At 37.7% G+C, this 26,637-nt stretch overlaps 1 protein-coding gene across 2 annotated transcripts in view; it reads right to left on the reverse strand.

The window, feature by feature from the left end:
- Positions 1-26,637, reverse strand: part of RELN (reelin) — a 423,783-nt gene that overhangs the window by 206,798 nt on the left and 190,348 nt on the right. For both annotated transcript variants that reach the window (XM_070424598.1, XM_070424599.1), the window contains exons 7-8: positions 16,612-16,708; positions 11,358-11,409 (exon numbers count right to left, since the gene is read on the reverse strand). In XM_070424598.1, coding sequence (XP_070280699.1) covers positions 11,358-11,409; positions 16,612-16,708 — 149 coding nt within the window. The remainder of the gene's footprint in view (positions 1-11,357; positions 11,410-16,611; positions 16,709-26,637) is intronic.

The following is a 26,637-nucleotide window of genomic DNA, read 5'->3' on the forward strand; positions in this document are numbered from 1 at the left end:
ATTACTCAAAATTCAGACCTCAGGGACAGGCCGGGCTCCAGGAGCTGCATGGAAACAACAGCATTTGATACAGAAAGATGATAAAGTTATGAAATGGATGGAATCCGGCTACTTAGAACTCCCTGCTGTGACCTGTGTAAATCTTAACAGGATCAACACACCTTTTCATCTTTCCAAGGTAGATGAATGGATCACAGAGCCACTAACCCAAGATGGTAGTGAATGGAAAGAACAAGGAATAAACGGGCAACTGCTGGAGAAGCTTTGAAAAATCTAGACACACTCCCTGGGGATATTAGGGTAGGGCACTCAAGAAAGAGACTTCCTCGTTCTATATTGTGCAAAAGATGATGAGCAACTTGAAGACACTGGTATCATAAGCAGTACTGGCGAATTATCCTTTTTTTGTTAAGAGAGATTGTACTCAAAAGCATCAAGAAACACAAAGCTGATTTGCTACTTTGCAATTCATTCTTCTTCAGAATCTGCCGCAAGCAGGTCATGGACAATTATCATACAGATTATCAATGTTTTTTATAGTTTTACAGACTTTTGTTCAAATATTGCATTGGTGGCAGCTGTGCATGTTTATTTTCCAGTAACAACAATGATGTAGAACAATGATTAAATTATACTTAGATTTTAATTTCCTTTGCTACTGAGTTTGCCAGAAAAATCCTAAGGGCATTAGCCCATGGCATCAAAGTCATCTACTGTAAGTAGAGCAGCATCTTGATAATCTGGCAAGTACAGAAGTACTACCTGATGAACTGTACCTAAGTTTAAGCATATAATAATCTAATTCCCAGGATAACTGGTTTAACATGTTTCTTAGTTTTCATGTCTGTTTTATTCCTCTCCTAGTACAAAACCTAAACTTTCTAAGAATTTATGTGTCTGTGCATAATATTTTGTAATGTGGCATACACACATGGACACACACACGTGTGTGTGTATATGTATACATATATATGTAATTTTGTTCTATTACTTAGTACATTTTTTAAAAACATAATCAAGTGTGTACTCTAGTAGTGAGCAAGCTTCTTGCCTGATACTCTTTGAAGCAAATTGATTTTGTCACTTACTACCTTCCTGTACATCAGTTATCCCTGGAGTAATTTGGAATGTAGAGTTCAAGGAAAATGGAGGGGGGAATCTACCTAGGAAGATGAGGAGTTGGCCCCATGTGGGCTATTTACCAACTCTCAGAGCACTGCTGAAGTACATGCATGAAGAATGGCTGAACAGGGAATGCTGCTCTTGGCTGTGCCAAGTCTCTAAGCCCCTCTTAGGCATTCTGTTCAGCGTTTCCCAACCTGTGGGTCGCGACCCCTTTGGGGGGCCGAACGACCCTTTCACAGGGGTCGCCTAAGACCATCGGAAAACACATATGTAATTACATATTGTTTTTGTGATTAATCACTATGCTTTAATTATGTTCAATTTGTAACAATGAAATTGGGGGTCACCACAACATGAGGAACTGTATTAAAGGGTCGTGGCATTAGGAAGGTTGAGAACCACTGTGTTAGTTGTTGTCCCCATGTCTGATGTACCTACACATCCTGCCATGAGCTGCTTCAGGATCTCATAAAATACAGGCTCGAATTGCCTGGCCTGCACCTGCACAGAGACCGCAGCTCCTGCCTTGCGAGGCGGGGAAGGAATAAATGGCTCCTGTATCAGATAATGCTTTGTGGCAGCCTGGGCTGGAAGCATCCCGGGGCCTCACAGTCCCAAATGACAGAGATGGGAATTGTGACTGAAAGGCGCCCACAGATATGACTTTAATTAAGAACAGTTCCACTCTGCACAAGAGGAAATCCTCAAATTGCTCTTGGATCTGTCAAGAGCGAGTGAATTCAATTTTGGTAAAATACAATGACTGAAATTGAGATGAATCATTACTTTATTGATGAAAATTGTTGGTTTAGAGAAATCAACGTGTCCAGTATCTTTGTCTCAAGAGATCAATCATTCAATTATTTGAATATAGAAATCTAGAGTTTACCACTGTTTTGCTCACCGAAAAGTCCCCTTGGGGGGAATTTAGCGTATTTGTAACTGCAGAAATATATTTCAAGGACAGTGTTGTAAGAAGGACTACTATATGGAAGTAAAATTTCCATTTTAAGCATTTACTAAAAACTGATATTAAGGATTAGGAGATGTCAAATAAAGAAGAACAGTAAAAATCCTCCAAAATATTCTCTACTTACACTAAAAACATGCTCCCTCTAAACTTGAAAGACCTCTTTTATAAAATGTAGAGAAAAGAGCTGGGTTTTAAAAGTAATACCTCTTCACCTTCTGTTTTATATTTGTTTATGTTTAAAATGAGGCTACTCGTAATAATTTCTGTTTTGACTTACTTTATTAGTAAATAGGCTATTAGATGTGCAAACCTCTCTTTCTGAATAAATGGGACAGTATGTGATTTATTGTACTTAATATTTTCCCCTTTAGTCACTTCCTTGGCTGAAATCCCCAAACCTCGTTAGGTGACTTCTTCCAGTTTATGGCAGATGGACAATGACCACAGGATATGAAAGGAACAGCTGTCCCCCTCCCCTTTTGTACCTTTCTCCCTTTCAGTCCTGTCCCCGCTTCCTCCCTTCCAAAATATTTGTATTCCTTCCTCTTCATTGCCACTCCTATCACAAGAGAGAACGGGACCAATTCTCTTTCAAGTTATGGATTGCCATGCATTTCCAGCCACTTGCAAGCCTCCTCCCAAGCCCACAGCGTAGAACTTTCTATAGAGCCTAAGCTGGGAGAAACACGGGAAGAAAAATGCAGAATGTGTAGGCTTTGCCAGGTTCCCTGCCAAGCAGCCCTGCTTTAGCCAGAGCCAAGGCCATATAACCTAACCTCGGTGTTTGCTCATGCTTGGCCCATTCCCACCTTAGGCAGCAGGCATTGTGTGCCATCCCCAGCAAGCTGAAGACAGCCGTACTACTCTTGCTGGTGTTCTGGCTCTGAGCTTCGTCTCAAGGTCTGGGGTGGCCCCTGCCTTGTCTACTCTCTGCTGTGATGCTGACCCTCTGGGCAGTACCAGGCCTGCTCTTGTCAGTCACCCTCCCAAACGACGAAGTCCTGCCCCTGGACTTGCTTTTTTCCTGGACTTTCCAACAAGCTGTGCTCTCACTATCTGCTATCTGCACACTTTAATTAGCATTCTTTGTTTTGTGTGTATGTGTTTTTCAGATGTGAACTTTCCCCCCCACCTATCCTATCTAATAAAGAGGGAATATGCAAATTGACTGCCACACCCTCACAAAGAATGCGGTGCCTATAGCCACAAGATGGCAGCACCCAGTCCCCTCAGCCCCGCCGGAGTCCCCCAGTCCTTTCAGTCCAGCTGGGGGGCGAGGGGGCAGCAGGTGCATGGTGCAGCCAGACCCACCCTCAGCCCCCCAGGCGCCCAAGGCTCAGGTGACCAGGGCTGGCTGAGGCTTGCGCTGCCTGCACTGGCAGCAGAAGAGGTGTGATGGGGGCGTCGCCTTCCCCTGATCACCGGGTCACCTCCTGCCTCTGAGGGCTCGTGGACTGTGAGAGGGGGAAGGCCAGCTGAGGGTTCCCCCCCTCCAGTGCATGAATTTTCATGCACCGGGCCTCTAGTTGGATAATAAACTCCTTGAAGGCTGGGCAGGGCTTTAGGCTTTCCTTTTCCACACAATGGATGCAGGGACATTGTGATATACATGGCATATTCTAAAGATCTCTCCTACAGAAGAGTCTTTGATCAGGAGTCCTTGATTGATAAGAAAGTGAAAACTTCTGCCTCAGGTCAAGTTCTAATATCGCCCCTGGAGTTCATTCAGCACACTCCTTGCCTCAGCAGTCAACAACAGGTATAGCATTGAGCACCAATTTGGAACATCACTAAATCCCTTTACTAACCCCTGGCTTTCATTAAATTCAGTTCATATTTATTTAGTTCTAGTTGTGAGCAAAACTCAGCCCTATTTACACAGAGGGATATTTTTCACTTCTTATCCCCCAAAGAAACAGCTAAGCTTGAAAGTGGATATGCAGAAATGGCCACTGTATAAAGCAAAGCAGAATGAGATAAGTACCATAAAATAAACAGAGGAAGTGGGGGATCAGAGACACAGGCTGGGCAATGGGATGAGTTTTCATGGAGGAGAAACCATTTAGTCTGTATCAATGATCAGCTTCTTCTCATCCTGTGGTTTGCTGCTATGGCCCATCTATTAAAATGGCCCTCAATAAATATTACTACAACTTATTTATGAATTTATGAATTACTGACATTTATCTTTTAAGCCTCATCAAGGTGAGTGATAATGAATTAAATATTCCAAAAGGGAAAAGGACATAGTATCTACCTTCAAAGTGTATTTTTATTCATGTAACAATAACTAGATATCAGTTTTAATAATTCAAAAAAATTTGTAATTAATCTCAATCATCTTTTTTCCCTTTTTATTGAATTTACTGGGGTGACACACTAGTTAACAAAATTATACAGGTTTCAGGTGCACAATTCCACAAAACATCATCTGTACACTGTATTGTGTGTTCATCATCCCAAGTCAAGTCTCTGTCCATCACCATTTATCCCTCCTATACCCTCCTCCACCTCAATTTGTTCCCCTCTTCCTTACAACCACCATCCTGTTGTCCATGTACATGAGCGCTTCTCTCTCTCTCTCTCTCTCTCTCTCTCTCTCTCTCTCTCTCTCTCTTTCATTATTTACAATGCCCAATATTTGGAAGCAATCCAAATGTCCATCATACCACTGATGAGTAAATAAAAAAGCTGTGGTACATTTACACAATGGAATACTACTTGGCCATAAAAGAGAAGGAAATCTTACTCTTCGTGACAGCATGGATGGACCTGGAGAGCATTATGCTAAGTGAAATAAGCCAGTTAGAGAAAGACAAGTGCCATATGATTTCACTCATAGGTAGAATATAATAAACAAAATCTCAATAATTTTTTTTACAAAAGCTTAGCAGAATTTTATAATATTTGAGAATATTCCCTTTTATTACTTAAAATAGGATTTAAGAACTTGGAGTGAGGTTTACTGGTTTTTACAAATATACATTAAAAGGGAATATGTCAACTTCAGGATGAAGAAGCAGGATAACCTGAATTATAATGACTTCCAAACCTTCATTTATTAAATTTAGATAAGAGAGAAATGTTCCACATAAAAATATTTCAGTTTGTGTCAATATAGAGCATTGAGGATCTAAAAATCATCATTATAAGCAGCCCAACTGGTGTGCCTCAGTGGTTGAGGTCATGGTTTGATTCCCGGTCAGGGCACAGGCCCGAGTTTTGGGGTGGATCCCCTGTGCAGGAGGCAGCCGGTCAATGATTCCCCCTCATCATTGATATTTCTATCTCTTTCTCCTTCTCCCTTCAGGGATCTCTCTGAAATGAATAGAAACACATTTAAAAATCATCATAAGCAAACTTACTTCAATCTCTTATATCCAAGAATCTTAGACACAAATAAAATATATATTTAACCTTATAAAACATATGTATTAAACTACTTTTACCATTAAATTTTCTAAAATTCTGTTTTTACTTATATTTGTTTTGAACTCGAGTCACCAAAGATTTTGTTAGTCTCATATTTAAAGATGTCCATGTTTCCAGAAGAGGTTTTCACTATTTCATAATAAATACCCCAAGGTCTTAGTTACCAAGAAGCGTGACTCATGAAAATAATGAGAGTCTGATTTTGAAATACATTTCAGTAAGTTTATAGAAGAAATGAGCAATAATTCATATGAAGGTATGGAGACATCAATTTCTCCTCCCTCTGAATTAGCTGTTCTAAAAGAGTTGAGAGAGTTTCTCTATTAAATCAATTCCGAGTAATTAAGAAGGATATGAATTAGGCTTGAGGGAAAAACCTGCTTTCTTTATGCCGAACGCAATATAACACCTCTTACAAGTGGCATTTTATTCATTATATGTATTTGAGGAAAAATAATGCCAGATTTCTTTTCCAAATCAATCTTTCAATTTATCAAGAAGAATACCTTTTTAATTTTCTAGTTTTTATTTTAAAAAATATACTCATACAAAATGAGTAGCACTCATTTATCTCAGAGACTCTGTAGCACGTACAGTACATATGCGAATTCAGGCTAAGAATATTTTTTGTATCTCAATTTGCAAACATAAAACATTTATGAATTAATCACTTTCCTCTCTCTTAAGATGATTAAAAACAACGTAGTAAAAAAATATATAGACACACACACAACACTCCAAATCTTCAGGATATTTACAAGTAACACCAAAGAAAAAATGTTCTATTTCTATATATTATGGACAAATAATAGATTCCAGCTGGTTCAATGATAACAAGCTGGTAAACATATGGATAATATTTTTGTCTACTGGCTTCACTACAAGCAGTTTTTTGGTGATTTTTCATTTCCTTCTGGGTCATGTTTTCCATTGATTGAGGTCCTCAGATCACCTCCCCAAAATCTTCTCTTGGCATGAAATGTCTGCATCACACCAATTTAGCACTTGGTAACATTCTATTATAAATGTCTCTGTAATAGGTACTTGTCACCCAGGCAAGAAATATTTATGATCAGCTACTTAGTTTGAGTCCCTGGGCTAGGGGCTGAGAATACCATGATGGACAAGACAGATTTACCTCCTAAGCCAAACTATTTGTTCTTCATGGCATATGTTTTTAAATGCTTTACCTTTCATCCCCATTTGGCTGATGAATTCTATTCATCTGAAGAAAGAAATGGGCTATATTGGACAAGTAGATATTTTTTTATTGCTCAAGAGTGAAAGAGGCCATTTTTCTGATCTCTATTGCCTATTAAATAAGTTTAAAAACCTTCAGCCGGTGCAAATGAACTCTTCAGACAGCCAAAATTTTACCTGACATTGCTCATAGCTGTTCCTGGCTGGTCCTTCAGCTCTAGGAGGGCACTCACATTCTCATCCTAACCTTTGCTTGTGTCACCCTGTCTCCTCACATGGAAAACTTGTGTTCTTTCCAGTGACTCATGCTGTTGGCTTTCAGAGAGTCTTTATTTATTTATTTTTATTCTGTAACATAGCTAATTATATTGAAAGAAACTATCAGTCTTGACAAGTAGATACATAGCAGGGGTCCTCAAACTACGGCCCACGGGCCACATGCAAATACAAATATTGTATTTGTTCCCGTTTTGTTTTTTTACTTCAAAATAAGATATGTGCAGTGTGCATAGGAATTTGTTCATAGTTTTTTTTTTAAACTATAGTCCGGCCCTCCAACGGTCTGAGGGACAGTGAACTGGCCCCCTGTTTAAAAAGTTTGAGGACCCCTGGTCTATAGCATGCTGCCAAAGATAAGAGCCTATGGCTTTGCAGGACCCAAGTGTTGTGCCTGCCCCCTCCCCAACTTCCCTCCATCAAACCCATAAGAGCAATCCTTGCAGAGACTATAAGAGCCTAGAGACCTTTTCTACCACATTAACACTATATTAGGGACAAGCTTGGCAGACTGAGTGGTAAAAATCCCCCTTAACTTGAAGAATTCCCATGTATCCTTAGGCAACATCTATAATTCAAGAAAAAAGACTCCCTGAATTGCTGTACCCTGCAAGACCTAGCTGGGATCTGTCACCACGGGACCTGTTCACATGCCCATCTCTGCTTATCACCATCTGGCCGTTCTCTAGAGGGTTCATGCTCAGTGCTCATCCGGACCTTCGACCACACTCCCAGGTACTGTGAAAATATTTGGTTTTCTCACTTCACTGTCTTTTCATTGTTCAAGTTAGCTCAGATCAATGCTGGATACACAGCAAATATTCAGTGAATTCTTAAGTGGATGACAGATACAAAGCACTACCAGCACTTCCCCTGGGCACAGGGCCCTGCCTGGCAAAACAGAGTTTGGAGGCATCTGTAAGATAATGGTTTACAAGGGCATCATCTCAATTTTTTCTTCCTATCCCAAAGGAAATCTAAAGGAAATGGGTAAATGCCCCCAAGGCTACAACCATAAATTCCACAAGTTGAATCTAATGAATCAAGTGAGGATTGTGAGAGATCAATAGCTCAGCACAGAAATAGATATGAGATATTTCACTGGAATGGAAAAATGAAAAGTTCTACTGAGAACATTTTGAGACACTTTTCAAGATGATTTAGATGCTGATAACGTGATAAATTTCAGTTTATAGAACCGCATTCTTAAGATGTTTTAACTTTAAAACTCATTTAGATCAGATAGTCTGTATATTTATGTGTGTATATGTGTGTATGTGTGCAGGCATATATGATATATACATACACACGTATATATACAGACTATCTTGGGAGGGCATTGCTGCATTAGGACAATAGAGTTTATTTGAGGTCCTCCTTAGTAATTCAAGAAATTTCTGTATACACATCTCTGAGGTACTTGAGACTCTTGGGTAATGTTTGTCATGTAATTGAAAATGTTTACAAGAGCAATACAAAAACATCAGAGCAATAGTTTATTCAATTATGGCTATATATGCATATAAACATAATTCACCATTGAAGCCAAAAATAATGATAGAAAATTTCTGTTACATCTGAATTATCACACCAAACAATAAACATCGAACATCCTAAAGGACTTCCTGCCCAGCCAGTGTGTTCCAGTGGTTGAGCGTCAACTTATGAACCATGAGGGTGCTAGTTCAATTCCCAGTCAGGGCACCTGCCCAGGTTGTAGGCTTGATCCCCAGTGTGTGTGGGGGGGGGGGTGCAGGAGGCAGCTGATCAATGATGTTTCTATCTCTCTATCCTTCTCCCTTCCTCTCTCTTGAAAATCAATTTTTAAAAAAATATTTAAAAAAAGAACTTCCTGAGGAGTGACACTAAATCTGACAGACTATATTTAACCACATTACGAGTATAGATTTGGAGAATTGCACAATACACAAATAAATATAAAATGTTGAACTATTGATGTACAGTGTCTTTTGTAACACACTCGGTATAATTTTGAACTGACTGTAAAGGCAAGGGTTACCTAACTGTGGCTGCTATTTTGGTATTTGGTTATTGTGGGGCTTGTAAAGCTCAGGATGAATACACCCAATGATGACATCTTTAAAAACTGTGTGCGTGCCCCAGTCTTGCCTTCATACCATCCACAGAAACACAATAATGTGCCTCCAAGCACTCATAATGAGATACACAAAACTGTTGCTGCAAAGTTCTGCCCACTATCCTCTATTTAGCACCATACACCACACAGCTAATGGTTTGCTACTACATTGTTTCTTAGCCGCCCTAATCTGTTTAGTTCCCAAGAATTTTTATTCTCAAAATTTAGTAAGCAAATTTCCCAATGAAGTCCCTCAGCAGTAAGTTATAATTTCTTTCACTAAATATTTCCTATTGCATCCCAAACAATGACGTGCTAACATTTCACTTTTGATTCAGAAACTGACACTCAAAAATACTTTCTAAGTGTATTTTTTTAGTTATAAACTTGATCTATCTACCCTTTTCACTCTCTCTCCCCCCTCCCTCTTTCTTTCCTCCCTGACTCTGTTTATCATCAGACTTCTAACCAAAACTTCAAATTCATGCTTTAAATAACAAACCACTCTCTGGCCTGCAGGCTGCAGCACTCGTGGGGAAATCGAGGGCTCTTGCTAGTCTCATGTTTGGGTCTAGTCCCAATACCTTGGGCAGGGTGCTTGTTCTGAGTTTTGAGTCTTGGGTACCAAACACTGTATTCTCTGAATAAAGCCCCTGTATGGCCCTTTTTCATCATCTCTATTGTTCATGGTAGAGTGCTACTGAAAAGTGGGGAAATAAAGAATCTACGCCAGTTCTACAGTATATTTTTTACAAAATAAACAGACCTTTGGTTTTTCTTTAAGGAAGGATAATTTAATTGGTGCTGGATCTCTCTGACCTTGAACAAAATTACAATACTAGTAGAACTGTGAGACACGTATTTTAAAGTGGATTCTGATGTGTTCTTTAATTGCTAGAAGATAATATTTGAAATTAATATTCATTGCCCTAACAAAAAGGAAGAATGAATACTCAGAGTACAGATAAACCGGAAGCCATTACTCAGCTTACTTTTTATATTCACAGCCTAGTGAGTCTAAACGTATCTGTCCTGGTTAAGGACCTCTGAGTTACTTGCCTGTCATGCTGGAGTTTTAAAACTTCATTTTTGTAGCACCAGAACTTTAAAACAATGAACTGTACTTTTTATTATTATAAAAATATCATGTGCATGCTCATGATAGAAAGCTTGCTGATAATAGATCAAAGAAAATATTCAAACGGACTCATTATTTTGTTTTGACTCATACTTTTTCTGCTGACTGCACATGGACTTCCAAATAGTCTATAAGTCGTTGTAGGCGACATTATCAATGTGCGAGGGAAATAACACACACTGTAGCCAGGCAAGCAACACATACTACATACAGAAGCTGAACCGAGGCACACTGACCTAATAGTGACAACTATGTGACTGGAAGAAAATTGCTCTTAAATACAATCAACCACAGTGGGTCCCTGGCGGTGAGAACACGGATTTGTAACTAGGACTAGGAGGTCGTTGAAGGAAACAGTCCTTTCACTAATGGTGGATCTCCAAAGATAGGAGGGTGCAGATGGTAGAAATTTGAGGATGCTGACTCGATCCTCATGTCAAGAGGAGGTTTCCATGAGATGGCACCAAAACCAATAAAGCCAACCTCCATCTAAAAGGCAGTATCTTTCTTTACCTAGAACATTCCCTTTAGAAACTTACAGATATTATTAGTATACACCTATGAAAATTAGAGTGGAAAGTAATATGATAGACAGCAAAACAATAAACACTTGATTACTGAATGCTTTGGGTAGGAATTTGTAGTTTTAATGCAAAAACACTTAAAAAGTATTGCCAGATACAGTCATTTTTTAATTATCCACATCTGAATGAAACATAGATTATTTATGTCAAACATGAAGGCCTAATTGTTTCTCTCAGCCACCAAAAATGATCTCTTTCATTACCAATTAAGTAAGAGTGCAGGAAATTGAACAGCTTTCAATCTTAATCTGAGCAAAACAATTATAGCAAGGTAATTCTGCTATAACAGGATGTTTTGGATTGTATGTATCATTTAAAATATCATTGGTTGTAGGAGAGAAGTGGGAACAGAATGTAGCATTTAAACATTTTTTAAAATTTCACTTTAAAAATGTTTTAAATTATTTACTGCAACGTTGAGACTTACTCTTCTCTAAATTTAAAAGCATTTGGCAATGTAATCCTGATGGTACACTATAATTAAAACAAACATTTCCAAGTTAAATTGCTATAATTGCTAAAATCACTTACCAATGGAAAATTGGAGTACAGAGGCTGTTGTTGTATTAAGGCCTGTGGTGATCTAGAAAAAGGAATATACCAAAATAAGACAAGATAGAGAGGAGGAGAAAATGGTGAAAGATATACAGAGGAGGGGGGAGGGAAAAGAAGAGGAAAGGAAGAAGCCATAAACAGAGGTTGTATTTGTCCAGTGGTTAGTTTACTTTTACTGAACTGTCTGAACACAGATCTATCTTGTTTCTCTGTGGGAAACAAAGCTGTGAGATCCTGACTGAGGCACTCTTACTGTGTTTCTTACTATATGCTGAACACTGCTTGTAGGCAACCTACCAGTTCATCTTGATCTTGTGTGGGCTCTAACCCAGCCCCATCCACTCACACTATCACCTACCCTCCATCCTCCATCAACAGTCATAAAAAGGTTAACAACCCAAAACTGGGAGGTAAATTAAGACCAAATGAAGAGAAAAAGACTGTTTTGAATAGTCAACAGAATTATAACAGCTAACAGTTACGGTATTTCTTTTGGGGGTGATGAAATGTTCTAACGTTGATTGTGGCAATGGTCACATAATTTTATGAATAAATGAAAAACTGTGAATTGTATGCTTTAAGGGAATAATTTGTAGAATATGTAAAGTATTTCTCAATAAAACTGTTAACCTCCCCCCCCCCCCCCAAAAAAAGTAATCAAATTATGGGCCTAGAAATATCCTTCCCACACAATTCTATTTTTTCCTCTTAGTTTCATAATTTTCCCCTTTCTGAAAAAGAAATGGTGCATTAATTTTTTAAAAATTTAGCCGAAACCGGTTTGGCTCAGTGGATAGAGCGTCGGCCTGCGGACTGAAAGGTCCCAGGTTCGATTCCGATCAAGGGCATGTACCTGGGTTGCGGGCACATCCCCAGCGGGAGGTGTGCAGGAGGCAGCTGATCGATGTTCCTCTCTCATCGATGTTTCTAACTCTCTATCTCTCTCCCTTCCTCTCTGTAAAAAAATCAATAAAATATATTTTAAAAAAATTTAAATTGAAAAGTTTTTTACTTATTTATTCTTTGGAGCACTGACTTTGATCCATACCAGCTCAAATGAAATGAGAATTAAGATTCTCATTTTCAACAACTCTCTTGTTGGGTTCTTGACCCTGTAAGCTAAAGTGTGGGACACCTCCCATCGCTGGACCCTAAAAAATAGAAAGTGTATAACTGTGTTTTCAGCATGGCAGAAGCAGTTGGCTGTCTTACTTGGACCTCTTAGACACCACAATGACATTCTGGCCTCATCCCTGCACTTTGTTAGACCCCATGTGATTAAGTCCACAACTGCGGAAGGGTCCGGAGATACCCAAGACATGGATTGCAGTGTGAATTAGTGGACAAAAGAGTGAGCAAGCCTCTTGTTCCGCTAGATGGAGCTGAGACGTGACTATCAAAAGATTTTGCTTCTGCAACGCGTTTCGGAAAGATGACTGAGCGTGTGCTTCACATACATGGGTTAAAAGTTAATGAAGCAGGAAGGGTGATGAGGAAAGGGGTAGGGAGGCACTGTACAAGTTGTCCAGCTATCAGTATAGGGACCAGCTCCTAGTAGATTTTAACCCCTGCAGAAATCACTGCTGCCAAGTGTCAGAGAAATTCTCTATTTCATCTAAATCCCTCATTATCACAGATTATCTGCTCAAGGAAAACTGGACCACCATGCCCAGGACTCTCTTTCCTGCTCCATTCCTTTCACCAGTCATGCAAGTAAAATGCCCCAGTAGAATATTCTGTAAGTAATCCTTATCAAGATTCCTTTAAAAGAAATCTGTGATTTTCAATGTTTTTAGAGTATGTCCAACTATTTGCCCTCACAAGTTTCCACTTGAATACTCTGATGTTAAAGTTCAATGAAGCACATGGAAATTTAAAAATTTTTTCACCAAATTTGAATGAACATTCTTTCCCCCCCCCGATTTTATGTAACTGAGTAGATTCCTGGATGAGTTATGAAACACTCCTGAATATAAGTTCTTTAAAATGATGGTATTATGTAAGTTAAAAGCACCATGGTTATTGCTACTGCTGGTGCATTAAATATACTAGAGAGTCCTACCCTGGTGGTGCAATAAACGATGCTTGTGTCAACTGCGTGATCAAGTCCCACAACTGTGACCTATGCTAGCAAACAGCAGTTTGCTTGAATTACTGCCAAATTTCAGATTACATGGCTAACTGAGGGTGACCCTAGACTTTGATTAGTTATTGATTCTACATTTTTTCCTTCTTCACCAGGAAAGCTAAGGACTGGCAGAGTGCTTGACTCTCATTTCTGTACATTTACTCATTTAGTTTATTAGTAAAATTCTCAGCTACAAGAAAATACAGAAAAAATGAAGAGAAAAAAATAACAAAAGCATTGCCTATAAAATCTATTCACCTATATTTTCCTTTGGTTATTATAAATTACTTATTGTTCTTGAGTTCAAATATGTAATTTTAGTCTGCAGAGCTACTAAGCCTTTATATCTGACATTCTGAAAACTAAAGGGCCTCTCAAAGGGCTTTTGGTAAATAATACAGCAACTATGAATGTCTGGCAGATAACTTTTTTTCCCTACCAAATCTTAGTACTCTTAAACGATCAAATGGACTCCAAACTGTAGAAAATTGGTATGATACTAAATGAATCTGAAGAATTCACTGCAGGCTGAGGCTGTTTGTTCTGTACTTCTTCCTTGCAAATTTTTATTGAGTTAGATCATGTTTTAGCCCAAACTCACCCTTGTAGCTAAAAGGTATTCCCAAATATGAATAATTCAATAAATAATTTCTTTTTTTTTTTAAATGGAGGGTAACATAACTAATTTTGTTTTAAGCTCTGAGAAAGCACAGTTTCTCTTAAAGGAGTGGGTAAGTCATTCCTCATTAACTTTATTTCAGACTAGCGAATGAATAAAGTTAGCCGCCAGCACCAAAAATATGGAGACTTCAGTGAGCGGAATAAATGGGCGGGGGCCACAAGGCACAGCAGCAGTGGAAGCAGAAATGTACGTGTGCCTGTGTGATAACAGAGGCTGCCTCTCACTAATTCTGACTAAAAAAAAAAATAAATGAAACGGCCATTTGACTAAATTCTCAAAATGGAGATGCTCTTTTTCATTTTAAAAGACAAAGCATTAGCCTAGTAAGGGTCTTTGCCTGTGGTTTGTTTCACAACTTCAGTAAGAATTCGATTTATGAAAAATAAGAAGGCATATTTTTAAAAAAGTTTGAGGCTCATAACTTCCATCTGTTCTCAGGTAGAACAGTTTTGATTGGACTCAATTCTGAAGCACCATGCAAACCTTTGAATCTGAGTAATCATAATAGCATGGTAACTAACACCTGAGCTCCTCACTTTTCATTGGATCTGTCCTCTGTCAACACAACTGGGGTAATAAGTATATATTTGCTCCTGGGACCCCAATACAGCATACAATTATTGAAAATTAAAATTGCTACTGTGTAAAATGTGACTGTCATCCCTATCTTTGTTAATGTATCTTCATTCTATTGCCTTTGAGTCCACAACACAATTTATCTTAGGGAAAGTACTTATAATGAGAATATAGATCTGCAAATGCTTTTTTTGCTTTCTTGGATGAGGAACATTATTTTGAATATTTTCCTTTTCAGTTGAAAGGCTTATCTCACATTAATTATATAACACAACTCAAGACGAGCCCATTGGATGTATAAACTCTAATGTTAAATAAATGAGGATACAGTGAAAAATCAGGATCAAATATACATGGGATCAGAGTAGACACTTTAGTTTTATGCTAAAGAAACTCTTCATTATATTCTTAGATATGTTTATTTCCTATTAATCAATAGAAACAAAAAAAGAATTTGCCAAGCATTTCCATAAATATTACTGAATGGGAGAACATTCTAAAATAGGCATTTATTTTAAGCTCAATTAACTACGATAAAATTTTAATTTTGTTTTAAGGTTTAGAGAAAATTAATTCAGTCATGGTACATTATTTTAAATGTACTAGCACATCTATTTCTTTCAAGAAGTGCTGCGGTACCAGTCACATTTGTCTGCAGGAATACTGTACCACCATGTGAGCCTTGAATTATGAGCATCTATTATTTTAATTTACATCCAATTAATTCTGTTTGTGTTCTAATTTCGACTAAAAACTCTTCAATTTATCAATGTTCTGAGGCTCATATCTTTAATAAATTAAATGTATCCATTGCCATAAAAGGGGTACTCAAGCAGCATAAAAAAAGAACCATGTTATAAAAATTAATTGACTTTCACATTTTTATAACTAAATCTTCTTTTAGTTGTCTAGCTAGGTTCCTCACCCCACCCCCCTTTTTCAGTATGGAAGCCAGTCATTTGACCACTTTTAAAGTTAATGAGTTTGAAATACAATGTGTGACACAGGGGTGAAAAGTATAAACTGTTATGAAAGCCCCACGATAAGGAAGATGGGGAGAGAAAAGGAGAAGCACTGAAGTTCAAGTCAAACGCAGAAAAGCAAAGCAGAAGAGATGTTGTGAGAAGGGCAGGAGGTGCAAAGGAACTGGGCCAGAATAATATAACGTTCGCCCTATATCCACTTTCAAGAATGTGAAATGAACTGCTCTTCAGGTCAAAAAGAAGTATCAAGGAACAACAGGCTCATTAGCCACGTGCTGCTGGCTCCTGGTTTCCTTGTTTTCAACTGAGAATGCTCAAGTGTCATTTCACATATAATCTAAGAAATGATCTTTGGCAAGCTAAGTCTCATCACTATTAATTAAAGGAAAGTAACGTTCTCTTGAACAATTTTGCATAAACCACACATTTTAAGAACTGGTTTATTCACTGTACTCTTTCACTTAAAAAAAAATCATCAAAAGTTCTTCTGATTAGGGAACACAGTTTAAAAATCATGTGACCAAATTGCTCATCTAACATTCCTGGCTTGCGAGGAGAACATAAGTTTAGAAGTAAAACTTTATACAAGAACTTGTGAAGTCATAAATTATTTAAATATAGATAGGTAGATGTGTAATATATGTCATATGTCACTCATATTATGCCCATATGTCCCCTGTTTTTAGTGTGGAAGCCAGTCATTTGACCACTTTTAAAGTTAATGAATTTGAAACATAATGTGTGACATAGGGGTGAAAAATATAACCTGTTACTAAAAGCCCCATGATAAGGAAGATGTTGGCAAAAAGCTTAGTAAAGACGATGTATTTGGAATAATGTACATAGATAACATGTACTTACCAATTCTCTTGGACCATATGGCTCACAGAAGGTGACAGCATTGCCGTGCATAATGGCGCCGCACTGTTCTCCAATCTCACAGTTGCGACATTCAACCCTGTGGGAACACAGAATGCATCCCCGGTCTGAGAACTAAGTGGCACAAAGTGGTTTATTGCTCAGGTAAGGAAAGATGTAATAGTTATCGCTATTTAGTTCATATCAACATTTTGAGGAAAGCAAATGTATTGTGACATGTTAAGGAACCATGAAATCAGAAAGACTTAAATTTAAATCCCAACTCTTTAGTTACTTGCAGTTGTGGGTAAGTTACTTAACCTCCCAAAGTTTCAGTTTCCTCACCTGCAAAATGAGGATAATAATACCAATGTAAACTAACATAGTTATTGTGCAGATTAAATGAGAGAATGTATAAAAAATACAGAGTCCAGAACCAATCTCTTAGTTCTTAATAATGGCAGATGGCATTATCAATAATTATATATAATGTATATGTCCAATACAAGGATGTCTGTAAATATTAAAAATAAGCTAAGTAATATATATTTATATAATGACCTGAAAACTGGTATCTCTGAAATCAAAAGATGTTTTACAAATTATAAATCTTTTGAGATATAATTAATATAAATGTTTAAAATTATTGTTCGCATTGTTCTTAAATAAATTTGCACGTCTAGAGAATATACCATGCTAAAAATAATGGAATCAGACTATATTTAATTCACTTATTAATATGAAATATACACAAATTCTAATTCAAGCCAAGTTTGGATCCTGGGTTACTACATTTACTTTGCAAATGATTTAATTGTCTGCTTTATTACTGTAAAATGAAGTGCTTAATAAATCCTTCGGATTTATTATGATTATAATTTCAAAAATAAATGTATCCATGTTTTTAGTAGAAAATGGATTTATGAATATTCTAGATTTGACTTTGCATATTTACAGGAACAGTCACAATGCTCTGCATCACAACATTTCGACCTACCATCACTACATACCTAATGTGGAGAAAGATAGATCTGTTTCCTCTGTCTGAACCTCAAACCACATGAGAGCTGTATTTCATGCGGAAAGAACATTTTCAAAGACTTTCACATTCCAGGTGCCAAACATTGTGGAAAGAGCACTGTGCCTTTTGTTTGGGAGATCACTGCATTATGCTCTTTCAGCATTTTGCTAATTTTAGAGAAAGAGAGTGGGAACGCCCATCAAAGTAGGAAGACAAAAGTGTGAAGAGGTGTCAGTTACCCCATAAATCCTAGAGGCAGAAGCAGAGTGAGTCAGAAATTGGCAAATAATGGTATTTCCTATATGTATATTGCATGAAATAAATGATTGTTCTCATTCCAATCTTTTGAGCTGTGTTCCTACACCAGGAGATAACAATGCCAAGAACCTTTTATTTTTTATTTTTATTTTTTTGTAGAATAAACAGGGAACTATTTCTGGTAGGGAATTTACAATGCTAGCATTACAAATATCAGTAAGATTTTTAAATCTTCTCTTTTGATTACTGTGAAGCAAGATTCTAATAACTGTCCTTGACATTAGAAGAGATATAGTAGTAACTTCATAAGGGCAACAAACATGTCTCCTGTTCACCATTTTATGCCTTGCATGTTGTATTCCATAAAAATCTGTTGAATGAATGAATGAATATAAGACAATTTCATGATCAGAACTATTATTAAGGTCTGAGGTCCAAAGCACTTAGAATAGTGCTTGGCACATAGCAAGAACAATGTAAGTGTTGGTGTCTGAGCGATTTTTATTATTACAGATTTCCACCATTTTCATCCAGAACTGGTATATTTGTTTTTTCCCTCACAGAGAATCTATTACATGAACTTTTTACTACTGTTTTTCTATTTTTAAACTCTACATTATTTTTTCCCCAAGGACTGTGATGTGATAAAAGTACAGAGACGGAGCACAAATATTATAGTGGGATTCTCACTTAGTGATATATGAGGATTTTTTGGCTACAAGTCATTGTAAAATGGCTTGAAAGAAACATCAACTTTGACAGGAAAAAAATTGAAAGAATGTTCAACTCTCAAAATGGCTATCTGCCATTTTCCCCCAGTAACTCTAAACTAAAAACATCACTGCTGATGTGAAACCCAAGGTCTAATGTTGGAATTCCCATAGCAATAATCCTACCTATAAGTATTGATTAGCAGTCCCCAAATCAACTCTATATCAGAAAAATAATATCTGTATAAAACATATGTATTACATCTCCCTTCCCCCATAGTTTGGATTAAACAGGGTTCAGGTACAGCCTAGACACCTGTATATTGTTTAAAGGCGATTCTAGCCCTGGCTGGTTTGGCTCAGTGGATAGAGCATCAGCCTGCAGACTGAAGGGTCCCAGGTTCTATTCTGGCCAAGGGCACATGCCTGGGTTGCAGGATTGATCCCCAGTAGGGGGCATGCAGGAGGGAGCCGATCAATGATTCTCTCTCATCATTGATGTTTCTATCTCTCTATCCCTCTCCCTTCTTCTCTGAAATCAATAACAATATATATATTTTTTAAAGGTGATTCTAACAAAGATGGCCTATAGCCTGGCATCAGGGAAACAGTGAATAGACAACAGATGTTTGGTATGTTTGGAGAATCACTTCTATGTTGTGGAATAACAGAAATTAAAATACTAGTAAAAAAAAAAGCAAAAAAGCAAACAGATACAGCCTTTCTCTGCATTTGGTTTAACAATCCCTCTAGACCAGTGGTCGGCAAACTGCGGCCTCTTGAGTGTGGCTCTTCCACAAAATACCACGTGCGGGCGCGCACGTACAGTGTGATTGAAACTTCGTGGCCACACTCAAGGGGCCAAAGAGCCGCATGTGGCTCGTGAGCCGCAGTTTGCCGACCACTGCTCTAGACCTTTCTCTTCTTCACTGTGCTTTATAGCTCCAGAAACTTAAAATAAAACTTCTAAAGGCATTGGTGCCCTGTTGAAACTTAAAGATTTAGAATTATCAATATTTAGAATTACTCACTATGTTGCTGCTACTTGGAGGCACAATGGCTTCAACAAGGATTGCTGGAACAAATCTATCAGCTTCCTGCCAGGGTCTTTTATGTCCTTTCCTAGAATTTCTCACAGTCTGACTGCGATTGTCAACAAAATTTATTATAATTTAAACTTGAATGCCCATCCCACTTTTAGCTGCCAATGGCGTTATTTATTCATTCCTCATTCATTAATTCATTCTTGAAATTAACAAACTTATATTGAGGGCCTACAGGCACTGTGGTGAGCTTTAGTGGGACAAAAACAAATAAAACAGTGTGATTTCCTTCCAGGAGGAAAGGCAGAGAAACAAGCACACGATTGCAATATAGAGTGCCAATGCAATGATAGCTATTCATTTCATTCAATTATGTACCAGATACCCCAAGGCCCATTAAAATCTCTCAACCACTCGATAAGATAGCTGTCTGTGTCATTTTACTAATAACTGAGCTTCAGAGAAGTTAAGCATTTGCTCAAGTCACACGGTTGTGATTTGGACCAATGCTTGCTAATTCCAACAACCCTCACATTTTCCACAGCTCCTCATTCCTCAGAACAGGAGTACATTGGCTGTGAGGGTACCCAACTCAGGCTGAGGAAGAAAGGGGAAGCTCCTAAAGGAGGTGGTCCCAGAACTGATCCTGAATGAGAACTAGTTACCCAACCAAAGAAGAAAGGTGAGTTGTGATCGGGCACAAAGAATGCAGAGATTCTGACACACAAGAACTGCTACTTCAGTGCATTAGTCTGGTTGGAATTATACTGGTTCATGAAGAAGGTGGCAAGGGCTGGGGCTGGAAAGTGGGAAACGGTACATGAAAGGCTTCATGGACCAATTACCAAGTAATAGGTACTGTACTAAAAACTCTACAAATAATGCCTCATTTATGTACAACCCCTCCCTCTATTTTTTATCCTCATTAACTGAGACTTAGAGATATTGTTGTATGCGGGAAATGTATTTATACATTTTACGTTGACTGGTAGTAAGTAGAGCGCGGGACACGTATTAATACTTTTTTTATAGACTAGCGGTAGAATGCGGGTAACGTATAAATACATAAACTAAAGTTATCGTAATTTTACTGAACGTTGCTATTTGCGCAAAAAAATTAGCAAAAATGGCCTGTGCCACGTGCCACCTGTTAGCGCGCGATAAAAACTACCCACAAGCAATGTATTAAATGATCGTCCAAGGTTGCACTGCTTTAAGTTACAGAACTGGAATTCAAACTCCCAATATCCAACTCCCGTTGTCATGATACAAACCCAACTTTCAGGAAAATTTCTCCAGCAAATGATGGATTGGAGGTAGAAAAGACAGGACTATTGATGTAACACAAGCAAGACATAATAGTGCTTGAGATAAGGTGGAAGTAGAGAAAAGTGGGCACACTCTAAAATATTGCTATTCAATGGAAATATTAATGTGAGCCACATGTAATTTTCAACTTGCTAATGGCTACACTAAGAAATATAAAGGAACAGGTGAAATTAATTGTAATAATATTTTATTTAACTCAATATATTTAAATTACATGTTAACATTTAATTAATGTAAAATTATTAATGACATAGTTTATATTCTCTGTTCATAATAAGTCTTCAAATTGTGAGGTGTATTTTATACGTACAGCACACCTCTGTTCTGACCAGTCACATTTCAAGTGCTCAACAGCCATGTGACTAGTGGGTACCATATTGGACAGTGTGACTCTAGAGAATTACAGAGCTTGGAGACTGCTCTCTGGTTATGCTGACAACTGGAGATGCCCAGCTAACAATGATTATTATATAGTATGTTTCTGAACTTCAGAGAAAGATCAGGACTGACATGATAGCTTAGGATATGGTTGAAATCATAGGAGTGCATATTATTGGGGGTCAGGGGAAAGAGGGAGATACACAAAGTGAGAAAGGAAGCAGTTCAAAATGGATTTCTGGGAAAGAAATCATATTGTCCATAGTCTGGTTTCTGGAAAGCTCTAACCATCATCATGACCCTTCAATGTGTATCAATCTGAGCCTATCTCCTTTTACTTTCCCATGACTATTGCCCATGGATTAATTTACACTCAAGTTCCTAATCATCTGTGCTGCCCATCAAGGTGACTTTCCTAATACTGACTCTATGACATGAACTTCTGAATATTTTTCTATCATTAAATATAAGCATTGTATAACCATACACATGAATGCCATTACCATAAAGGAAAAGATAAATCATAATTTCATGATGAACACAAAGATCTTGATGGAGGTCAGATAGTACAAAGGGCAACTAGTAGCCATGGTTTCACAGAAGAAACTAGTGATCCATGTCAGAAAGACAAAGTGGGTTTAGAAAACCTACAGGTAGAAATAAACATCCATACTCCAAGAAAAATAATTCCCCAGAATTTAGAACAATATCTAAGTGCTCTTAAAGTCTTAAGCTCCTCTCTTTCTCAAACTGCCTCTGTGTCTACCAATTTAACTTGTTGAGTAGAGTTAGGTACTAACCCAATGGGTGTTCTTTATGAAGAATACTAGTGGTCTGAAGTCCTACTCTCCCCTTTAGAAAAGTTATACAAGTTCTTAAGAACAGGGGTTCAATTTGCTGAATGATGACAGGTCCAGTATTTTCAGGCTCAGAGGGGAAAAAATGCTGATTGTTCCTAACATTTAAACTGTGGCCTCACAATTTAATCTTCTCAGGAAAATAATGGGCTTTGTAAAGCTAGATAACATATTCTTCAGAGATTGGTGGAAAGAAGGGAGTTTTAAATAATCCCAGTTACAAACTTTTGTTTTTCAATTTAAAAAGGAATGTGACCCCCTAGGCTAAGAATTAGAAATGAATTGCTTCTCTGCCTAATAAGAAAAGTAATACTGAATATCATTCTAATCTAAAACAAAACAAAAAAACTTCCCACTCCTTTTTTATCCCCCCCGATATGAAAAACAGAGCATAAGAATCTGATAAATACCATGGCACGTCATACAAATCACCTCTCTGCCATGAATGGTATGATTAAAAGACATTTTAATGGAAATGCTTGCTACCCCCAAAGACCATGCAAAGCCTGAATTTGTTAAACCCTTGTTGAACCTGTATATCACACACTTCGGTTCCACATAAAGCTAATCTATTACTAGAGTTCACAGATCATTGCACATTCGAGTCAGAGGGCACCTAAAATATCACCGAGTCTCATCGCCCCTTCATTTTACAAATGATGGAACAGAAACAGAATTCAGGTTTCTTGGCTCCTTGTACAATATTCTTGCTATTCCACTGTAATGCAGCCAGAACAAGAACCCTGATTTTATAAAAACAGTGTGCAAGAAAAGAGTTTGTCACCATTTTTACTGTCAGCGTTTATTCTGAAAAGCTACAATGACTTTTCTTAATGTTTTCCTTTTATAAAAGGATTTCATTTTGCTAGTGAAAATGTACAAAAATAAAATAAAAACATTATGGACTTCATAGAAAATGTTAAGAATGAATTTGCTGGACTGGAATACATATTCAAATTCAGTATTTCCAAAAATTTCTAAATAGTTTTTATATATACACTTTAACACCATCATTTTTTCACCAGCAAAAATATAAAAGAATCAGTAAATATAAAGGCAGGTACTTGCTGACCAACACAACTAGGGTCAAGCCATAAACATAAAAGAAAAAGAAATGCTTTGAACCAAAGTTTTGTTTTTCACTATTACAAGCTCCTTGGCAGTTTAGAAATTGTTATTTTGGTGTTAATTCTCTATCTTTGTTTTTATTATTTAGGTGACTGGGGCTTTTACTAGTAGTTGTCTGGGATAAAGTGATATGCATTTGTGCTGTAGAGAGCACACTTGTAAAGGTATAATTATGTTTTCAGTCCTGATTTTGAAATTATTAAGCTGGAAAACAAGCCAAGGCACTCTTTCAGGACACACAGAGGAAGATGAAGTGAAATGTCTCTGGAGACCAGGGGCCCCACCTACCGTGGTGACTTACAAGGGACTTTCAGGATACAGGGCAGAGCAGGTGGATTAATGAGAAAATTGGGCTCCTTCTCACAACTGGAGATTTATGAATGGATGGTGGTGACATCATCCTGATAACAATAAATAAATAACTGAAACATCATTTCCTCAAGAGCAGTCTAATTACATGGCTCATTCTTCTGATCAGATCAGAGGGAAATCACTCAGCCTTTAGTCAGGCACGCTGCTGAAACAAGTTAATCACCTGGAAACTCACTGACAATCAGTTACCATCAAATTCTCATTTGAGATGCATGCTGTTTGCCCCAAGACGGAGGACACTGTATTATCTGTTCATAATTTATTGCCTCTGAAGGAGGAGTCAGTGTCTGGGACTCAGCCTCAGAAGAAGCAATCTGGCATTCAACAAGCCAGAATTGTCTATTCACCAGCATTTCTGAATGGAGATCTTAAAATAATTTCCATATTGTTTCTGACTATAAAAAGTACTTATAATTTTCCTGACCCAAAGATAACACGTCTCTTCCCCCAGGTATAGCCAACACTGATACTGACAAAATCTGATGTGTGAGCTTGCAAGGCCAGGACAGATGAGGGACAGTGAATCCACCAAAGTAAAGAGGACCCAGTGGGCCATTTGGTAGCGGGGCACTCAGCTGACTTCTTCTGGAGACATTGGAGCTCCTCGTACTTTCCATTCAAACCTCAACAACCAGAACACTCAACTTTTGCCCATAGACAGTTTTATGATAAAGAAGGCATGACTACTTGTAAAAGACCAAGCTCTTTAAAAAATCTATTCTCTTTGTAAATGTGGAATATTTTTAGAAAAAATAGCAAGGAAAATTCACTCTATAAGACTGAGAATAATATCACCTTCAATGATGTCATGACTTATTTCTAAGGAGCTAAAACATGCTCCAAAGGTGAAAATTACAAACTCCGTTTATAGCTCACCCTTTCTTCTTACTTATCACTGAGGAAGGTAAGAAAAATCTTCTTGTTTCACTAAGGAGTTTTAAATTTGATCTTTCTTTTGTTAAAAACGTACAATGACAAATAGTACTCGAGCTAAAATAACCCTCTAATATGCTACTACTACATACAATATTCTGACCTCCTACTATGGTGAATTCTACTACATGCTGCTTGAAGAAATATTTTCTCACTCTTTCAAATGTACTTGACATTTAATTCCACCAAGCGAGCTCTTGTTTCTGTCATCTAAAAAAGAGATTAAAGACGGAAATACTACGCCTCCAGATTCATACCTTATTTTATTAGTGGGCCACCTTCTGGATAACCCCTCTATTGCATGTAAAGCTTTATCCCACAGCAATTACATCATATAAGAAAAGTGAGGGAAGGAAGAAAGAGAGGAAGATTAGAGAAGAATTTTGTAATAAGAGAATAAACTTATTAACAAAAGAGAAGAGAGAATGAGAGGTGGTGGAACAAGAGGGAAGGAGTGAGAGAAAAAGTAGAAAAGATGCACATAAGATCAGAATATTGGACCATCAAACCCTGTAGACCAAATTATAATTCTGCAACCTCAAAATACACTGATATATAATTGGTTCTAGAAAAGATATGTCAACAGAGAAAATATTTTGCCCGATTGTTCTCATTATTCACAATCTCGCTTAGTAACTTGCTCTTGAAAAAATGTAAGGTTTATGCTCCATGTTCCATCAGTTAACCCTATTAGAGCATATGTTTTATAAATGATTATCATTACAAAAACCATCTCTTGAGAATCCCTCAGCAGTGGTATGGAGACTTCGGTGTCCATGGCTAGGTGCTCCCCTTCACCCAGCGCTATCTCCCACGCTTACTGCCCATAGGCCTGTTGGACAACGAGCCACGTTTATGTACTTTTATCCAGTTTCTTTCTCAGGGACAATGTTCATCAATCTTACTTTTTTCTGATTACCTTGAAACTGCACTTAATTGTGATTCTCATACTTGGCTAATAAATTGAGTCCCGTTTTTATTATTTATGGGGAATCCAAGACACTAAAGAACTACGAAGTCATTTTACTGTTGGCTTGACTTCTTTTCTCTTTTGGGCTAGGCTATTATCACGGACTAAAACTCCAGCTGGCATAACTCAACCCCCATCCTAAAATCTGTCTTTTCATATTCTCTGTTGAGTCAATTATATTTGTCAAAGAAAATTACCTTTAATGAGCCAAATTACCAATCTTTTTGCTCCATTTCAGGATAACCGCTCCAATAAATTAGCATTTTCAAGAAAATACCAAATGAAGCAGTAATTTGAGATCTCTATTTCTCTGACCTTGTAGTCTTTTTTTGTTTGTTTGTTTTTATTTTTTATTGATTTCAGAGAGGAAGGGAGAGAGAGAGAGATAGAAACATTAATGATGAGATAATCACTGAATGGCTGCCTCCTGCACACCCCACACTGGCGATTGAGTCCACAACCTGGGCATGTGTCCTGACTGGGAATCGAACCGTGACTTCCACGTTCACAGGTTGATGCTCAACCACTGAGCCATGCTGGCCAGGCTGACCTTGTAGTCTTATCTTTTACCTGTAAAAGTGGAAATGTTCTAGTCTTTTCTTGATTCAAGCAATCCTATGCAATGCCAGCCATGGCTTTAGCTTCCTTAGCTGTAAATTGTGGGCTTTCTGTATGATAAAGTGACTAACAATTGACAGAGGTCTTCACGTACCAAAGGACCTGAAACAACTTCATTTGTGTCTTTCTTCTTGATGTCTCATCTCCCTGTTGGCATCACAACTTACTCATCTCAGATGCCCCTTTTGCGGAGTGACTTCTGTTCTTCCCTGATCTCCGCTAACAAGGACATCTCTGCTATCATTATTGTGCTGGAGGGGGAACATCTGTTGTCCTCTAGTTGCCATTTATCATCATGTTTTGTAATAGTCCCAAGTTTCCCACTAGAACATCAGAGCCTAGTGATGTTATAACTGTGTATGTCTTCTGTGATCATCAGAAAACAAGCATGAAAGGGCTAATCTGCTAAGCC

Source organism: Myotis yumanensis, unplaced genomic scaffold (genome assembly GCF_028538775.1).
Source record: "Myotis yumanensis isolate MYYU_CA2020_CCGP unplaced genomic scaffold, mMyoYum1.0.hap1 SCAF_9, whole genome shotgun sequence".
NCBI classification, from domain to species: domain Eukaryota; kingdom Metazoa; phylum Chordata; class Mammalia; order Chiroptera; family Vespertilionidae; genus Myotis; species Myotis yumanensis.